Genomic DNA, 19,600 nt, shown 5'->3' on the forward strand with positions numbered 1-19,600 from the left:
GGAACCTGCAGAGGGAGACTTATGTCCAGGAGCCATGGACCTGGACCACCCTGCGTTCAAGGCACCAGCTTCTGCAGAGTCTGGACAGAAGGCAGGAGAGTGGGCAGCTCTGCAATGTAGTGAAGACACTAGCAAGACAGAAAATTCTTTTATTTGCAATTTAAGAGCAACTCGGAGATCCAGAGTTAGGATGTGATTTTTTAATCTGATGTCCTCGCTAGGAGTAACGCCACAAATGCTCCATTGTTCGCTGGCTGCTGGCAAGGAGTTTCTCAAAGAAAAATATGATTCTCTGTAAAAGATGTGCACGAAGTTGACTGGCGAGAGGACAACTGGAATAGGAACAGTGCCGGGTGCTCAGCTCCCCTAACCAAGTTCAACATTAACACGGACGTTTCCCTGCGCTGGAAACAACTGAATGAACGTTAGAGAGTTAGGACTTGATCTCCCTTTCACTCCCTTTCAATATCAACAAGATTTTCAGATCCTCTTCAGGAAGGTGTCTAACTTTTTTTTAAGGAACAGGATGGCGACGGCAGACAGTTGAGGCCATGGACCCGTGATCTCTGTCTTCCCCTTGACCATCCATCTTAATGCCTCCTACCCACCAAACTTGGCAAGAGAGACCATCTGCCTCCCTTGAAAGGAAATGCTGTGTACATAATGGTTGGCACTGCTTTTCACATGTTTTCCTTGGGAGTTCCAGGGACAAGGCAACCGGGAAAGCTAGTCGTCCACTGTGATGTTTCGGAAAAGGTACGCCATGGACTCCCCGTTGTGGATTCTCCGAATCGCTTCAGAAAGAATCAGACTGATGTCCACAGTCTTAATCTTGGGACACTGCAGCTTCTGGACCTCGTGAGGGACAGTATTCGTCACCACCACCTGGTCGTTGCAGTAATGGAAAAGAAACGCTGTTACTGATGTGTGCGGCCCAACGTGGTCACTCAGAAAAGTTTACCTAACGTGTGGTACCCACAGACCAAGGCCCAAACTATAAAACCTTATTCCACTCAGTACAGTTTTTACAAAAGAACCCGACTTTACACAGGGCAAAGTTTACATGATTCAAAACAGAAGCTTAGGAAGGTCACGTCTACGTATGCAGAAATGACAGGGTGAGCCCCAGCACTGCGGGAAACCTTCCTATTATCAAGGAAGAATTCAAGTCTTGAGAGAAACGCTTCTATGGTATCAAATCATATTGAAATACAAATTATACTGAAGTACACAGAGCAAATCTTTATGAAAATAGACATATATTCCTAACTATACATCTGCCCCAACAGACCACCAGCCACCCAAAGCACGATCTCACAGTCCTCTCGAGAGGGGAGTAAGCAATACTGACTGAGGGGCTTCCCTGGTGGCGCAGTGGTTAAGAATCCGCCTGCCAATGCAGGGGACACGGGTTCAAGCCCTGGTCCGGGAAGATGCCACATGCCGCGGAGCAACTCAGCCAGGGAGCCACCACTACTGAGCCTGCGCTCTAGAGCCCACAAGCCACAACTACTGAGCCCGCGAGCCACAGCTACTGAAGCCTGCGTGCCTAGAGCCCGTGCTCCGCAACAAGAGAAGCCACCGCAATGAGAAGCCCGCGCACAGCAACGAAGAGCAGCCCCTGCTCATCGCAACTAGAGAAAGCCCGCGTGCAGCGACGAAGACCCAATGCAACCAAAAATAAATTAATTAATTAAAATAAAATTTAAAAAGAAAATTTCAAAAGAAAAAAAAACTGAATGAGCCATTTAAGTATTCACGGAAAACAGAGCAGCAAATTGTGACTCAACTTCCTTGAATGGGTCGTCCAGGATATCTACCTTACGCAGAAACAACGGCTCTCTGTATATAAAATAAAAAATTAAAGACTTCAAAAAAAAAGAAAAAAAAGAGCAGACAGACCTCGTCGATGGAGGACTCCTCAATCAGACGGGGGGCCTCCGCAGACAGGATGCCGTGAGTGGCCATGACGTAGATCTTATAAGCGCCTCTCTCTTTCAGGATCTCCGCAGCAGCAACAAAACTTTCCACATCATCAATGATGTCATCCTGAGAGGAGACCAGTGTTAGTGCTAAGTTCCCTCCATCCCCATCTATAAACACACACCTCTCTGCACTTTGCTTCAGAGGATGTCTAATGGAAAATCAGAGCTATCTGTCTGGGTCAAAGACTGAACGTCCATTTGGAACCGCGTGGCCTTATAACGTGCATGCCTGTCCGTGAAACGAGCAGCAAAGCCTCACTACAGTCATACGCGACATTGCGGCCTGAGTTCAGGAGACTGCCAAGACTCCTTTCCCTGTTTCAAATTTCTGATGAATCCCACATAGCCAGTGTCTCATTTACTTTTTTCCAAGAGAAAGTTAATAGAGGGGAACAGAGAAATAAAGTGAGCCATTGTAAAGGGCCGGTCCTCTGGCCCAGCTGAGGCGTTTAGAGCTGGGAGCACGTGTATCGTGTTAAAGTAACAAAGAACAAGACACACATTCTTGTTAGTGAGAATGAACAGCCCACCTTCAGCTCACTGCACTGCCCACGAACTTAAGGTTGAGTAAGTCAGCTGGTTTGACAGGACACAGACCCCTTCAGACAAAGGTTATTTATGGAATCGAATTTACTTACAGGTGCTACTACTGTGCTCGTTTTACACCTGTAGGTTATAATAATCCCGGTTCATCTGTTTGAAAGTTTCTCCTAGTTGTCCTAGGGGAGCCTGGGTGAGAAAGGCTAGATGGGTCCACTTAAATGCGTCACTGTCACTGGACACCAATCCTAAGGTGGACACCTACTGAGTCAGTAATGTCATCTCTGCACACGAAGGAAGACTGTGACCTACCACGATGATCGCGATGCGTCCTCCAACATCTCCGACTACCGTGATCGGTGGCTTCTCCTTGGCCATCATCACTAGCAAAGCAAGACAAATCACAAGACCTCTGTGAGTCACGTATCACTAGGTAAATGTAGTCATCACAACGCCATTCCCTGGAAGTGGTGGCAGAGCCAGGGCGGACAATTAAAAAGTGTGCAGATTCCCCTCAATCCACCTGGGCTCTCTCAGAAACAGGCTATCCGGAGCAGCACCGTCCAACAGCAGGAAAGGCGAGCCATAAAAGTAAGTCTACATCTTCTAGTACCCACATCAGAAAGCAAAAAGAAATAGGTGGAATTAATAGATTTTTTTTTTTTTTTTTTTTAATTTATTGGCTGTGTTGGGTCTTCGTTTCTGTGCGAGGGCTTTCTCTAGTTGCGGCAAGCGGGGGCCACTCTTCATCGTGGTGCGCGGGCCTCTCACTATTGCGGCCTCTCTTGTTGCGGAGCACAGGCTCCAGACGCGCAGGCTCAGTAGTTGTGGCTCACGGGCCTAGTTGCTCCGCGGCATGTGGGATCCTCCCAGACCAGGGCTCGAACCCATGTCCCCTGCATTGGCAGGCAGATTCTCAACCACTGCACCACCAGGGAAGCCCCTAGATTTTTATTTTATCCAATATAGCCAACATATTATTGTTTTGATACATAATCTATATGCAAATTTATTAGAGATGTTTTACATTTTTTTTTTCATACTAAGTCTTCGTATTTGGTGTGCATTCTCCACACGCAGCGATTCTCAGTTGGGACCAGCCACTTTTCAAGGGCTCAACAGCCCCGTGTGCCTAAGAGCCAGGCGACGCTGGGCGGCGCAGGCCTCAAGTCAGGGAGGAGCAGAGCAAGAGAGATCTCACCGGCACAAAGAAGCGGCACCACGGTGCCACTCAAAACAGAAATATTCCACTTGTAAAGAAATGTAAATAAATGCCGCTCTGCAGAAAGTAAACAGGGAAAGGCTGCCAGACTGCCAGATAAATAGCTGGCTTTACTTCATTTTCTTCCAAGGCGACCTTACTGGGACAATGTAACCTTATCATCAGACAACTACACCACTGACATAATCGGTTTCCTGAAAGTTAGGAAGCCGAAGACAATAACCACAAGTCCATCACCTTTTCCTGATTTAACTGGTCCTTAAAGTAGAGGCTTCTTATCTCACTACAAAATTTATATGTGAAAAAGGCCCATCAGTGTACAAAGCAAACTACAGGATGCAGAAGGGACATAGGAATTCACCCTGAAAAGGAGGTTAGTAAACTGAGAGGGGAAAAATATTTCAGAAGAACAGGCTAAACATTCTACTTCTTTGGGGAAGCTTTTTTAATTCTGAAATATTTACTAAACTAGTAGCGGGGGAGCGGGAATAGAATAAATTCAGGGTAGTTATATAGTTTAGTAATTGTCAGCAAGCAATCCATTTTAGCTGACTCCTACCTACAAGCGCTGTAAACCTGGAAGAACACGTGTCCCTTTGCGTATACTAGCAAATCAGCTGAGTTGAAATTCAGCACTATTTTACTGGCAAATTTCAGTAGACGTTTCCTGATTTCCCATCCTGGAAACAAGGGCAATTTGTTAAATTTGGGCAGTCAAAAAGGCTCTGCGTATAAGTATCACCTAAAAGGGGGAGGAAATAAACCACCAACATCAGAAAAGCCTTCCTCAAATTCTGTCTTTAAATTAAACCATGTGGGTAGGTGGTTACGTTGACCTACCCACTTCTTAAAGAGATGTGGCCCCTTTCTTGACCATTTTTCTCTGTAAAAAAAGAAAAAGACTGAAAGCCAGTAACCCTCATCAGACATCAACAGAAATTCAGCTCTAGTTTGATGCATGTCACAGTATTCCTGTTGACTTTTCTGTAAGCCTACCTCTCCCCAAAAAACTTCTGTCAGTTTGAAATGAAAAACAGGCATGGCTAGGATCAAGGCTTAAAAAAAAGGCTCAGTCCCAGCTCATAACTGCCTTTGGGATCGGCACAAACTGAATACATAATTTGCCGGCTACTAAAAAAGAGGCAGACTTCATTATAGCATCAAGAGAATAGGACCTCACAGCCTTAAAAAAATGTCCCCAAATTTCTAAAAGCTTGCCCAGGAAATAAAACACTAATGATTCAAACTTTCCAGTAAAAGTAATATATGTACTGAAGGTCAAGAATACAGGGTGCTGGGCTTCCCTGGTGGCGCAGTGGTTGAGAATCTGCCTGCTAATGCAGGGGACACGGGTTCGAGCCCTGGTCTGGAAAGATCCCACATGCCGCGGAGCAACTAGGCCCGTGAGCCACAACTACTGAGCCTGCGTGTCTGGAGCCTGTGCTCCGCAACAAGAGAGGCTGTGACAGTGAGAGGCCCGCGCACCGCGATGAAGAGTGGCCCCCGCTTGCCGCAACTAGAGAAAGCCCTCGCACAGAAACAAAGACCCAACATAGCCAAAAATAAAATAAATAAATTAATAAATTAATTAATTAAAAAAAAAAAGAATAAAGGGTGCTAAAATTATTCTATGTTTAAGAGTCTGCTCTCTTTCTCCACTTTGTCAAACAAAACCCAGTATGTTTAAGAATAAAATGAACTGTGCGCCATTACTTGTGGCCAGAAATCAGTTAAAACTACATCGACTTACTGCAGTAAAAATGTCAATTTAGCAAATGATTTCCAATGTTCTTATGAAGGAAGTAGGAAATTGTCTTTTGCATTTAAAATTATCATTTTCCAGGTAAAATAGTGCTGCTTTTACAACCATCCTTTAGATTACACACACACACACACACACACACACACACATACTCTTTTACTGTTTTGCCAGAATCAAAAAACCTTCCTCTCTTAAAATAGAGTGAAAAGGGATGGATATTCCCTATCCATTTTGATCTTGGTCTATTTCTAACTCAATGGAATGTCAAACTTTATCAACAGACTGACATTAAAAAGAGATATATGAAATAAAATAAGGTTGCCAGTAGAACTAGAACTGAAATTATTTCCAAGCTCATAATGCTCATAATGCTATCTACATGCAAACAAGTCAAAACTTACATTTAACAAATGCTCAAGGGGAGCCGATGTCGGTTTTCACTTTAGTGGTGAAAGCCACACCTTCACTTGTACAATTAACAAGCCAGGAAAATCAAGGCAGAGCAGGTGACTCCCTCTCATTTTTGCATTCCAAGCTCTTAAGTGTCACCACTGTGGCAAACACAGAGCACTGTTTAGTGGAACCACTGACACACAGTCCTTTCAAGTTCATTAGATTCCTTGCCATCAGGGAGGTATCAACTCTATCTTATAAAAGAGAAACATTTACACTACCTCACTTTTAATAAATTACTTTAGAAAAGGGTTTCTCAACCTTGGCACTACTGACATTCTGGGCTGGATAACTGGTCAGTAGCATCTGTGGCCTCTACTCCCTAGATGCCTGTAGCACCCCATGCCCCCCCGTTGAGACAACCAAGAAATGTCTCCAGACACTGCCAAATATGCTCTGGGGAGCAAAAGCCCCCTCGGTTGAGAACTACCGCTCTAAAACAATGGGTTCCAGGGACCTCCCTGGAGGTCCAGTGGTTAGGACTTCACGTGCCGATGCAGGGGGTGTGGGTTCGACCCCTGGTCAGGGAGCTAAGATCCCACATGCCTCGTGGCCAAAAAACCAAAACAGAAAACAGAAGCAATATTGTAACAAATTCAATAAAGACTTTAAAAACGGTCCACATCAAAAATACTTTAAAAAATTAAATTAAATTTAAAAATGGGTTCCAGGAAGATAACATAGTTCTTTCTTAAAAATACACAGACTCGGATTTGAATCTCCTCGGGGCCGAGGTACACGCCTGCGCAGAGGCTGCTGCACTGAATAATAATAAAGATTCCAGCCAGAATTTCTTGAGACTGTTTAATGGACACATTTACAGTGGCGTGGAAACTTTGGGGAAGGAGCTCTTTATGTACTTTGGGCCAAAAGCTTTACGGATTCATTTTGGAATGAAAGGCTCCCTCGTGATTAATCCAGAAACTCAGCAGAAAGCCAAGAGAGAATAAGAATGATGGAAGAATTAGATGTATGTTCACCTAACTTTAGTTTCTCAAGAGCAGAAAGTGAAGTGAAAAAGCAGAGAGGACGGATGCTATGTGACGTGTTTAATGGATCAGAAAGTGTTGCCCGGGGTGGGAAACATCATCAAAAATGAAGCTCTCTTTGACAGTGGTCTTCATCCCGCTGTTAAAGTTTGTCAGTTAACACATGAACAGACACATCACCTTGTGAAAATGATACATGATTTCAGCCTTCTTTTTTACAGGTGCCACAAAGCAGGATCTGCTGTCTCTAAACACTATAAGGTTTACAAGCGTCCTAATTGTGGTCAGTGCTGCTGCAAAATAACTGTGTGTCGCTTTGGGGAGAATAAGAGAATGACATATTTCTGCCCTCACTGTCAGAAGGAAAATCCTCAACATGCTGACATATGCTTGCAAGATGTTGGTTCTCAGGCCAGAGGTCGGGACCAAGCTCCTGTGGTGGAAGCTCCGAGTCCAAACCACTGGACTAACAGAGAACCTCAGACCCCAGGGAATATTAATCAGAGTAAGGCCTCCCAGAGGTCCTCATCTCAGCACCAAGACCTGGATCTATCCAACTGCCTGCAAACTCCAGTGCTGGACGTCTCAGGCCAAACAACCAGTAAGACAGGAATACAGCACCACCTATCAAAAGGAGGAAACAAACCAAAAAAAAAAAAAAAAAACCACGGAAAAATATGTTACAGGTGAAGGAGGCAAGGTAAAAACCTACAAGACCAAATAAATGAAGACGAAATAGGCAACCTAACTGAAAAAGAGTTCTGAGTATTGACAGTAAAGATGATCCGAAATCTGGGAGACAGAATAGAGAAAATGCAAGAAACACTTACCAAGGATCTAGAAGAACTAAAGAGCAAACAAACAGAGATGAACAACACAATTACTGAAATTAAAAATATTCTAGAAGGAACCAGTAGCAGAATAACTGAGGCAGAAGAACAGATAAGTGAGCTGGAAGATAAAACGGTGGAAATAACTGCCAGAGAGCAGAAAAGAAAAAACAATGAAAAGAATTGAGGACAGTCTCAAGAGACCTCTAGAACAACATTAAACGAACCAACATTCGAATTATAGCGGTCCCAGAAGAAGAAGAGAAAAAAAAGGGGGGGGGTTGAGAAAATATTTGAAGAGATTATAGTCGAAAACTTCCCTAACGTGGGAAAGGAAATAGTCAATCAAGTCCAGGAAACACAGAGAGTACCATACAGGATAAACCCAAAGAGAAACACACCGAGACACATATTAATGAAACTATCAAAAATTAAATACAAAGAAAAAAATATTGAAAGCAGCAAGGGAAAAGCAGCAAATAACATACAAACTATTAGAGCTAATCAATGAATTTGGTAGAGTAGCGGGATTCAAAATTAATGCACAGAAATCTCTTGCATTCCTATACACTAATGATGAAAAATCTGGAAGAGAAATTAAGGAAACACTCCCATTTACCACTGCAACAAAAAGAATAAAATATCTAGGAATAAACCTACCTAAGGAGACAAAAGACCTGTATGCAGAAATCTATAAGACACTGATGAAAGTAATTAAAGGTGATACAAACAGATGGAGAGATATACCATGTTCTTGGATTGGAAGAATCAGCACTGTGAAAATGACTCTACTGCCCAAAGCAATCTACAGATTCAATGCAATCCCTATCAAATTACCAATGGCATTTTTCACAGAACTAGAACAAAAAATTTCACAACTTGCATGGAAACACAAAAGACCCCGAATAGCCAAAGCAATCTGGAGAACGAAAAATGGAGCTGGAGTAATCAGGCTCCTGCACTTCATACTATACTACAAAGCTACAGTAGTCAAGACAGTGTGATACTGGCACAAAAACAGAAATATAGATCAATGGAACAGGATAGAAAGCCCAGAGATAAACCCACGCACATATCGTCACCTTATGTTTGATAAAGGAGGTAAGAGTATACAAAGGAGAAAAGAAAGCCTCTTCAATAAGTGATGCTGGGAAAACTGGACAGCTACATGTAAAAGAATGAAATTAGAACACCTCCTAACACCATACACAAAAATAAACTCAAAATGGATTTAAGACCTAAATGTAAGGCCAGACCCTATAAAACTCTTAGAGGAAAACATAGGCAGAACACTCTATGACATACATCACAGCAAGATTCTTTTTGACCCACCTCCTAGAGAAATGGAAATAAAAACAAAAATAAACAAATGGGACCTAATGAAACTTAAAAGCTTTCGCACAGCAAAGGAAACCATAAACAAGACGAAAAGACAACCCTCAGAATGGGAGAAAATATGTGCAAACGAAGCAACTGAGAAAGGATTAATCTCCAAAATTTACAAGCAGCTCATGCATCTCAATATCAAAAAACAAACAACCCAATCCAAAAATGGGCAGAAGACCTAAATAGACATTTCTCCAAAGAAGATATACAGATTGCCAACAAACACATGAAAGGATGCTCAACATCACTAATCATTGGAGAAATGAAAATCAAAACTACAATGAGGTATCACCTCACACCGGTCAGAATGGCCACCATCAAAAAATCTACAAACCATAAATTCTGGAGAGGGTGTGGAGAAAAGGGAACCCTCTTGCACTGTTGGTGAGAATGTAAATTGATACAGCCACTATGGGAGAAGAGTATGGAGGTTCCTTAACTAAAAATAGAACTACCATATGTCCCAGCAATCCCACTACTGGGCATATACCCTGAGAAAATCATAATCAAAAAGAGTCATGCACCACGATGTTCACTGCAGCTCTATTTACACTAGCCAGGACATGGAAGTAACCTAAGTGTCCACTGACAGATGAATGGATAAAGAAGATGTGGCACATATATACAATGGAATATTACTTGGCCATAAAAAGAAACGAAATTGAGTTATTTGTAGTGAGGTGGATGGACCTAGAGTCTGTCATACAGGGTGAAGTAAGTCAGAAAGAGAAAAACAGATACTGTATGCTAACACATATATATGGAATCTAAAAAAAAAAAAAAAAAAGCATGGTTCTGATGAACTTAGGGGCAGGACAGGAATAAAGATGCAGACGTAGAGAATGGACTTGAGGACACGGGGACGGGGAAGGGTAAGCTGGGACGAAGTGAGAGAGTGGCATGGACATATACACAGTACCAAATGTAAAATGGATGGCTAGTGGGAAGCAGCCGCATAGCACAGGGAGATCAGCTCGGTGCTTTGTGACCACCTAGAGGGGTGGGATAGGGAGGGTGGGAGGGAGATGCAAGAGGGAGGGGATATGGGGATATAAGTATGCGTATAGCTGATTCACTTTGTTATACAGCAGAAACTAACAAGTTTGTAAAGCAATTATACTCCAATAAAGATGTTAAAAAAAAAAAAAAAAATACACAGACTCCGAGAGTGAATGTCTGCTCTCCTTTGTCCTTGTTCTAATGTCTTCATCTTCATTACTATTGAATAAACTATTATGACATACTAGAAGCAAAACTGATATATAAACATAAAGCATATTTAATTTGGAAGGTACTGAATACAATACACATACAAGAAATAACATTTTTTTCAGAATTCCCTTGGCTAAATCTATAAAAGGGGATCATAGAAAATGATCCTATGGGGACTTCCCTGGTGGTCCAGTAGTTAGGACTCGGCACTTCCACTGCAGGGGGCATGGGTTCAATCACTGGTCGGGGAACTAAGATTCCGAATGCCTCAGCCAAAAAAAAAAAAAGTAAAAAAAATTAAAATTAAAAAAAAAGAAAACGATCCTATGGCGATTGTAAAAGTTGTAATGTAAACATACCAACCATCTATGAAGGAATGACAACACTGTTACAATAAGTAATAAGGCAACATTCTCAGAAGAGAATCTCACCATATAAAATATTGTGGCAATTTGGCAATATCTGTCAACTTAACTTCTGACCCAATAATCTGATTTCTTGGTCTTTATCCCGTAAATACATTCGGTCACTTATGAAAGAATGTAAGTCGAGGTTAATCACAGGCAATGACGTACTGTGACTGAGTGTGTCCACTCCGGAGCCCAAATCTTGGTTTCTAAATACTACTTCCCACTGAAGGAACTGGGGCTCCGTGGAGAAATGGCTGATCCCAGGGCTAAGAAAGTACGAGATGAACGTGGAACATCTAGTTGTACCGGAAAGTAACAAGGAAGAGTCAACACACGATAGGGACACGTCCAAAGAACGTGGGAGGCAGCCTGAAGGAGTTCTCTCTGAGACAATTTGAGCATTAACACAAGTAGTAGCAATGGAGTATAATGTGCTGAATAAAACACGACTCCACGAATCCGCATTGATACAAGTGACTGAACGGACAGGGAAGGAGGGGAATTAGAAAAACCTCCATTTGACAAAAATCATAGTAGTAAGTGATTCAACCCAATATGAGGAAAGAAACAAGCCTCAACACAAGGATATTCTACAAATAACTGGCCTGCACTCTTCAGAAGTATCAAGGTCACTGGAGACAAAGAACAGAGGAGTCACTCCTGATTAACTGAGACCAAAGAGAAATGACAACTGGTGCAACGTGTGATCTTATACTGGGTCCTGGGCCCCAAAAAACTGTTTTCTTTTCCTCGGAAGGACACTGGTGGGACAGCTGGTAAAATGTGCATAAGGTCTGCAGATTAGATAACAGTATTGTAACAACGTTATTTTCCTGAGTCTGATAATCATATGTGCTTATATTAGACAGTCTCTGTTTTTAGGAAATATACACAAGTATTCAGCAATAAAGGGGCATTATGACTGCAACTCACTCTCAATGGTTCAGAAAAAAAAAAGGCATATAAATGTTCAATTTGGGGGCTCTGAGTGAAGAGTAGAGAGAGGAATTTTGTATTGTTCTTTCACCTTTTCTCTAAGTCTGCAGTTAGTTCAAAATAAAAAGCTAAAAAAACAAAGTAGTGTGGATTCTGGCATCAGCAGCTACATTCCAAACCCTGGCGCCACCAGCCCCGGCCATGTGTCTCGGTTTCCTCACTGGCAGAATGAGGGATCACGAGAGCACCTATGCGTACTATTGTGCGAGGACCAAATTCGAAGATCTACTAAAGGGCTTAGAACGGCTCTTGGCACGTAATAAGGACTCACGAGATGTTTATTTATTTTATTTTATTTTAAAATTTATTATTATTTTTTTTTTATTTTTGGCTTGTGGGATCTTAGTTCCCTGACCAGGGATCAGACCTGGGTCCACAGAAGTGAGAGCACCGAGTCCTAACCACTGGACGCCAGGGAATTCCCAACAGACATTTATTACTATTGTAGCCTTGTTTTTTATACCCAAAGGTTGGGAAAAAAAATAAGTGCATCAACAGGGGACTGGTTAAATAAATTATGGCATATCCAAAAACAGTATACTATGAAACTGTAAAGACAGAAATCTGTATGGACTGAGAAGGAGCTAATGAATGAAAAAAGCAAGGGGCAGAACAATGTATAACATACAACTGTTTGCGTGAAAATGAGGGAATCTGCTTGTATTTGCATAAAAGCTCTAAATGGATACACAAGAAACCAACCACACAAGAAACCAACCACACTGGAGATCAGAGTAGCTGCAGGAGAGGGGGGAGGTGGGTGGGTGGAAAGGTTTTTCACCATAAAGGATTTTATACTTTTTGAATTTTGAAATATGTGAATGTATTCCCTATTCAAGAACTTTAATTATGAAAATCTCAAAAAAAAAAAAAAATGCTGTGACACTAAAAATTTAAAGAGTATATTACTTGTTTCTCTTACAATAAAAACCTCCAAAGTTGAAAACAGAGCAGTGGAAATTTTATAGAATGGGGAAAAAAAACTGTAATGTTTATACCTTAGACAGGAGCCTGTCTGAAATAACCTGTCTGTGGTGTAACCATGCTAGTATTTTCCCGCCGTATTAGTCTGTATCTTTCTGAGGCATGGCAAATAGATACAGATTTTAAAAAGAAATACTCTCCTTCCTCTAAAAACCATGATATATCTTCCAGCATAGAATGCCTGTTATTATCACTCAAAAGTCCACCAAAGTAAATAGCTTCCACTCTGTTGGATTAAAAATAAATTAGTCAGGGGCTTTCCTGGTGGCGCAGTGGTTGAGAATCTGCCTGCCAATGCAGGGGACACGGGTTCGAGCCCTGGTCTGGGAAGATCCCACATGCCACGGAGCAACTGGGCCACAATTACTGAGCCTGCACGTCTGGAGCCTGTGCTCCGCAACAAGAGAGGCCGCGAGAGTGAGAGGCCCGCGCACCGCGATGAAGAGTGGCCCCCGCTTGCCGCAACGAGAGAAAGCCCTCGCACAGAAACGAAGAGCCAACACAGCCATAAATAAATAAATAAATAAACAAATAAATTTTAAAATAAATAAATAAATAAATAAATTAGTCAGGTATCAGGTCAAAGGGCTACATCACTAAATCAAGTGCTAAAGTTACCTGATCACCAAAGCCTGATATGTGATCAATGGTTGCTATCACCTATCTCACCAAAATATAAAAGCTTAAGATTTCACACCACTACACATACAACTTTTTTACTAAAGCTAAGATTATTTCACTCTCTGAACGCCAAGTGCTGCCCAGATTAGCTCAACTGTCCTTACCTAGTCTACAAAAGTGTGTAACAAAATCTTTGACAAAAGGCAAAATCAACATAATACCATTCAATTATTTAAAAATACCACAACAGCATCTACGCAGGTATTAATTCCTAGGCATTCATACTATTCAAAACTTTCTTCCATTTACAAATAGAATAAAACCACAGAGCTGATCTTACATGGCAATTCCAGCCCAGGGTGGACGGTCGCGTTCTTGACCATTGGGGGAGAATGACGGCCGTCGTCCATGTCCAGCTCTGCACACTGAGCCTCCCCGTGGATCACAGCTAAACCCAGACGCAGCCTCTCTGCGTACGACTGGGCCCTAAGAGGAAGATAACGGGAAAGGGTGAGGTTCATGGGAAGCAAAACCCAAGCGCTGCTTTTTCATCACTTTGTTAACCACAGAATGAAAACACCATTCAACCTTTTATGGATATGCAAAGGAATTACTTCTACAAATCAGGAAGTGCGGCCCAGGCCGGAATGTAAATGCCTCAAGAGGCACTCGAGATGGGATGTGGGCTGGTATCTGATTCTAGATCACTTTGGTTCTACCCTTTGCCCAACAGTCTCACACTCATCTTCAGGGTTTTTTTGTTTGTTTTGTTTTTTTCCCCTATTTCTTGGCTGCGCCTCAAGGCATGCTGGCTCTTAGTTCCCCAACCAGGAATCGAACCCGTGCCCCATGCAGTGGAAGCACGGTGTCTTAACCACTGGACCGCCAGGGAAGTCCCTCATCTTCAGAAGAACTCTGTTCAAAAAGGTCTCAAAAACCACTGTCTCAAAGGCGTTCACAGTCTTCCTGTTTTCCTTTTCCTGAGAACTTGAAGGAAGAACTTCATTTTCTCCCAGGGGAAAAATGAGTAATTCCGAGAAATGCTCATGTTGTTTGGAAACTAGAGGTAAAGCTGTGGTTTGGGGTATGACAATGATTTGGGGGAAAGCTGGAGCTGATGAGTTTTCACAAGCCATATTAAGACAGACCTCGGATTCTGAAACACCCAAAAGGGATGTGTATAAATGTCTGGCTTATTTACCTTTTTGCAGCATCAGGAGACTTAGCTACGATGACTGCATTTCTATAATTTGGAATCTAGATTTGGAGGAAAAATAAGAAAATACTGAAAAGGTATCAAAAAAATAACACCTGGGTGCTGGCAACACATTTTTTTCTTCTTATAACAATGATCCTTACTAGCAAACAAGCTAGAATTTCATTCACTCATTTAACATTTTTTAACCCTTATCAATTAGCATCATTGCCAAAGTCTGCTACATCAAGAAGATAAAAAATAATTAATTCCTAAAACCTTCATTTTAGAAAATATAAGCAAGTTGCTAAAGATACTTAGAAGGAAATCCATTTTTACTTTCTTTAAAAAATACTATCCTCTGTGCCTAAATGCTGACCTTATCTGACTTAATGACTCAGGCATTAAGACTTAAGGGAAAGATCATTTGATCACTGGATGTGCCTTTCAATACTGAAATCTGGTACCAGAGAAAAACTACACAGGGCCTCTTTGGAGGACAATGGGGTATTTGCTGACGCTCCTCACTTCTTCCTGGATATACTGAAGCAGGAAAGGTGAGGCTCTAAGGTTGTCCACAGGAAAGCTGAAAAAGCCTTGTATTTCCTTTTGATGAAGATCCATCGTGATGATGTGAGTTAAACCTGAAAGTTTAAAACAAAAAATTACAGAGTTCACCCCTACAAGTTAACGGCTACAGCGGACACAAACTAGACGCCCGATGCCTCTTTCCTAACGGAAGACTGAAGGCAGGGGGGCGCTGGGAACAAGCATGTTCGTTATAGACCTTATTTGCAATCTTAACAAAACTCAATGAACTAAAGACAATGTTAAGCCTGATGTAAAGGAGCCTATAACCTTCCACATGGATTAAAACACTAAAGCTAAAGAACAGTGCTCTCCTCTACTATCGTCATTAGCTTAGGCCTGAACATTGGGAAAAGAAAAATCAGGTAGAAGCAAAAATATAAACATGGAATTAAATACTGGAGCAAAAATAGATATAAAAAAAACAGGCCTTGATTAAAGAATCTAGGAAGAAATGTTAAAGGACTGTGGATTAAGGCAGAAGGAATAGGAAAGCAAAAGCAAAGTAATAGATATACTAGAAGGAAAGAAATCCACAAACACAATGATAAGACACTGAAGAGCTTGGAAACATGTGTATATGTCCGAAGAGAAGGGGTCAAGTACAGAAAAACAATGCAAACACACTCTTATAATCAACAGCGCTAAGCAAAAAAAAGGTACACATATAACTACATGGCAAATGGCCAAGGTCACTGAAAAATTTCCAGAGCGAAGAAGCAGAATTACTTGTTCTTTCCAAAAACACTACACATTTTTATAGCAAATGGAATTCAAATGTGTTTCTCAGGACTCAGATATATATTTGAGTTTTTAAATAAACATGCGGCAAATAAAATCCCATTAATTGTAAAGGGCTATTACATTTGATTTAGAGGCCATAAAGTATGTCACCACTACACAAACACACAATGAAAATGATCTGCTATACAGAAAGACAATTGGGGAGGGGGAAAAAAAAGAGTATATAAGCTGAAGAGGTAGTAAAGGAAAAATCCAGTTTTACTATTATGTACATCAACAGAATTTAGCTAAGGTTTGAATAAATCTAGACCTGAAACTCAAAAGATCACATCCGAATGCCAAGATCGCCAGCTGAAGTTTCGATGATGATAAGATGAAATGGAAAAGAAGGTGGAATGAGGAAAAAGTCCAAGATGAGAGAAGTAAGCCCTGAAGCAGACAAGGTCACTCTGAAGGAGGACAAAGAGAACAGAAAAAGAATTGACACCTAAGCTCACATATCCCTAACCAGAACTATGCAAAAGGAAGCAAGACAAAGTAACTACCGAACAACACTTAGAGAAAACAGGTCCCCAACCAGCTACCTGCGCTATGGACTAATCTGGCACAGGGGACGGTCCCAAGCAACGGCACGGGGCCCCAGGGCGCTGGCCGCACTCACCGGCTTTCGCCAGCATGGACGCCAGGAGCTTGCACACGATGGAGCCCCTCTTCCTCATCTTGCTCTGCTTGCTGTAGGGGAAGTAGGGGATGACGCCGATAATATTCCTGGCACACGCGGTCTTCAGTGCATAAGCCATGATCAGTAACTCCATCACGGCTGTATTCACGTCTCTGAAACAGATGAGGTTTGCACTTTTGGATTAGCTTCATTTATTAACTCCTGGCAAAGATCTCAACCGCAGCAATCCGACCTGGGCTGCCAAGAATGATGTTACGTGGATCATCACGCTAGCTTACGACGGCACTTCCTGAATAGAGGAGAAAGCTTACTAACTCCTCTTTACAGCTGTCTGAGTTCCGGTTTTCATGTGAGGTTACTTAAATTCACACAGGGTTATCCACTCTCACCTTTGCCTCGATCTTCTGTCAGTGACACGGTCACAGGAGTGGCAGGTGAAGCAGGCAGTGACTGCTGACGACCAGAGTGAACCCACACCTGCTGGCACCATCCCCGGGATCTGAACTCGGGCCAGAGTGCTAGCACCTCGTTTTCCTGGGAACACCAAGGGAAATCCACCTGCCCTTGTATTTGGCTGCCGTAACCATAAAGAATTTGGTCTCTTTTTTTTCTTTTGGGAGTGGGGAGAAGGGTGAGGGGTGGGGAGACTTTGGAACTTAATTTCCAAATATCTCCCCCATCCCTTCTTTCCTTGAGATACATAGATTCCTAACAAAGACTACCCAGATAGACAAGAAAATATGAATCTGAAAGGTATTGAAGGGAAAGGCTATTTCCAAATTTTAATGAATGCTGACTGTTAACCCTTTGCCAAGGCTGATCAAGCAAAAGGTGGGGACTTCCCTGGTGGCGCAGTGGTTAAGAATCCGCCTGCCAATGCAGGGGACACGGGTTCGAGCCCTGGTCCAGGAAGATCCCACATGCCATGGAGCAACTAAGCCCATGCACCACAACTACTGAGCCTGTGCTCTAGAGCCCGCGAGCCACAACTATGGAGCCTGAGTGCCACAACTACTGAAGTCCGTGCGCCTAGATCCCGTGCTCCGCAACAGAGAAGCCACTGCAATGAGAAGCCCGTGCACTGCAATGAAGAGTAGCCCCCGCTCACCGCAACTAAAGCCCGCGCGCAGCAACGAAGACCCAACACAGCCAAAAATAAAATAAATAAATTTACTAAAAAAAAAAAAAAAAAAAGCATAAGGTGGCCTCTGTCCTTAAAGTTAAGGGCCTTGAAATCCTTCAGGATGACCTTCCAAAGCTCTACCCTCTCTCTCTAGCGTCCTCCTACTCCTCTTTGGATTACCCAAGTGTCCTCAAACAGCCTCTCTTTTGTGTCAGGAGTGTACCTCCCTTGCCTTCCCCAGATAAAGAAGATCATTTCCCACGTCCTAGTTCCCACCCAAGTGAGGGGTAGGCTCTTCAGATGACACAGTTTCTGAATTATCTGATCTGTAGCAAAATGGAAAGCCTGCCATCAACATAGCAGAGACTTAATAAATGCTTGCTGAGTAAGTGGTGGAATGAAATACTCATCGCGAAATGCTTTTTAGCTTGAAAGACAGTCAGGCCATTTTCCCCCAGTCTCTTCCAGTTTATGTTTACACCTGTGCCCCTGGAGTGAGCGAGGCAAAGACATCCTTTCACTCTGACAATGTTTTCCACACCCACGTTCAACTGGTGGAACTTCCAACCTCTCCTTTGTAGTTTGGATTTTTTCACAACTATTTCAAGATTCTGTCATAAGTTTCTATGTTTGTTTCTCCCACGGGGTAGGCAGAGTTGATTCTGGGCTCAACTTCAAGATGCAGTTGTCAACCTAGACACGCCTTTTGCATTGCTGACAGGTGACGTTACTTTCCAGCTGCCATTTCTTCCTCTGAAATAAAGTGGTCCGTTCTTCTCCCTCGTGCTCCCAAATTAACAATGTCCCAAGTCTGCCATCAAAAGGTCAGAGGACACACGACCTTTTGGTATAATCAGGACAAAACACTTATCAAACACCTCCAAGGTACTCAGGAATTCATAATATCTGGTCTATTTTCAGCACTTTCCAACAATTTTCACACAGCTAACCCACCTAAGAATGCCCCGCCCCCCCACGTCTCCTGCACTCCGGAGGGGAGAGCTTCCCTTCCCACAGCGCGTCATCTACACTGGTGCCTTGTGGGCTCTGGTGGTTGAGCTGGAAGCCTGCACAGTACTCAGAGCACACAATGTAGGCAACTCAGGAGTCCGTATCTAAACAACGGGCATCCTATACACCGCAGCGAAAGCCTCTTCCATGTACAGACTGCTTGTCAACGTTAGAAATAAAATTAGAGCTTTCTTGACCTTCCACTTGTGGGATGCAATGTGTGGCATTATAAAAGCTCCACTGGACCTGGTGGTTTCTTACACCAGATCCCAATGCCAGCAAGAACTGTTGAAATTAATTAAACAGATCCGGGAAGAGCATCTATCTGGGTCATGCGTTTCTAGCTGGCTTTGTGATAGCATTTATAAGACACAACCACACAACACGAGGTTTGGCTAGCACACAAGGGAAGGCCAGATGGTAAGACATTAATGTAACAAGAGGAACAGTTTGGGAGGAGCCTTGATTTCAGAGTAATTTTCTTTCCGCTAATTACTAATTCCTCTCCTGAGGTTTTTATTTTTTACTTTTTCCTCTTCCTAATGCCCTATGCCAAGGGAGTCAACATTCTCTAGCCCGAAGCTAAGGAAAGCCTCCCCCGCCCCCACCCCTTATTGGTCAGGAAGGCAACAAAAGGGCCTTTGTCACAACGGCTTTACCCATTCACTGAGGGACACTGGACAAATTGGATACCAAGCAGTTATTTTGTGGGCTAGCGGGGCGAACAGAAATTGGCTGGCAGCCTCTGCTTTGTTTATCTGTTCCCTAAGACTGTTCCAAGTACATCCTGGCTAGTGCCTGTAGTCTTTGTATCTAAGTAGGACAATCTTAACTGTTTATCAACTATTTTTCTCTTCCCTAAGACTA

The 19,600-nt window shown here is 42.6% G+C and overlaps 1 protein-coding gene across 1 annotated transcript in view; it reads right to left on the minus strand.

The window, feature by feature from the left end:
- Positions 1-135: 135 nt before the first annotated feature.
- The window catches only part of PRPSAP1 (phosphoribosyl pyrophosphate synthetase associated protein 1), a 33,642-nt gene continuing 14,177 nt past the window's right edge, over positions 136-19,600 (minus strand). Inside the window, exons 4-10 of the mRNA XM_082440249.1 lie at positions 16,579-16,751; positions 15,114-15,229; positions 14,592-14,647; positions 13,731-13,876; positions 2,838-2,908; positions 1,903-2,049; positions 136-885 (exon numbers count right to left, since the gene is read on the minus strand). Of these exons, the coding sequence (XP_082296375.1) occupies positions 727-885; positions 1,903-2,049; positions 2,838-2,908; positions 13,731-13,876; positions 14,592-14,647; positions 15,114-15,229; positions 16,579-16,751 (868 nt within the window). The 3' untranslated portion in view covers positions 136-726. The remainder of the gene's footprint in view (positions 886-1,902; positions 2,050-2,837; positions 2,909-13,730; positions 13,877-14,591; positions 14,648-15,113; positions 15,230-16,578; positions 16,752-19,600) is intronic.

This window comes from Balaenoptera physalus (genome assembly GCF_965194825.1).
Source record: "Balaenoptera physalus genome assembly, chromosome: 20".
Classification (NCBI taxonomy): domain Eukaryota; kingdom Metazoa; phylum Chordata; class Mammalia; order Artiodactyla; family Balaenopteridae; genus Balaenoptera; species Balaenoptera physalus.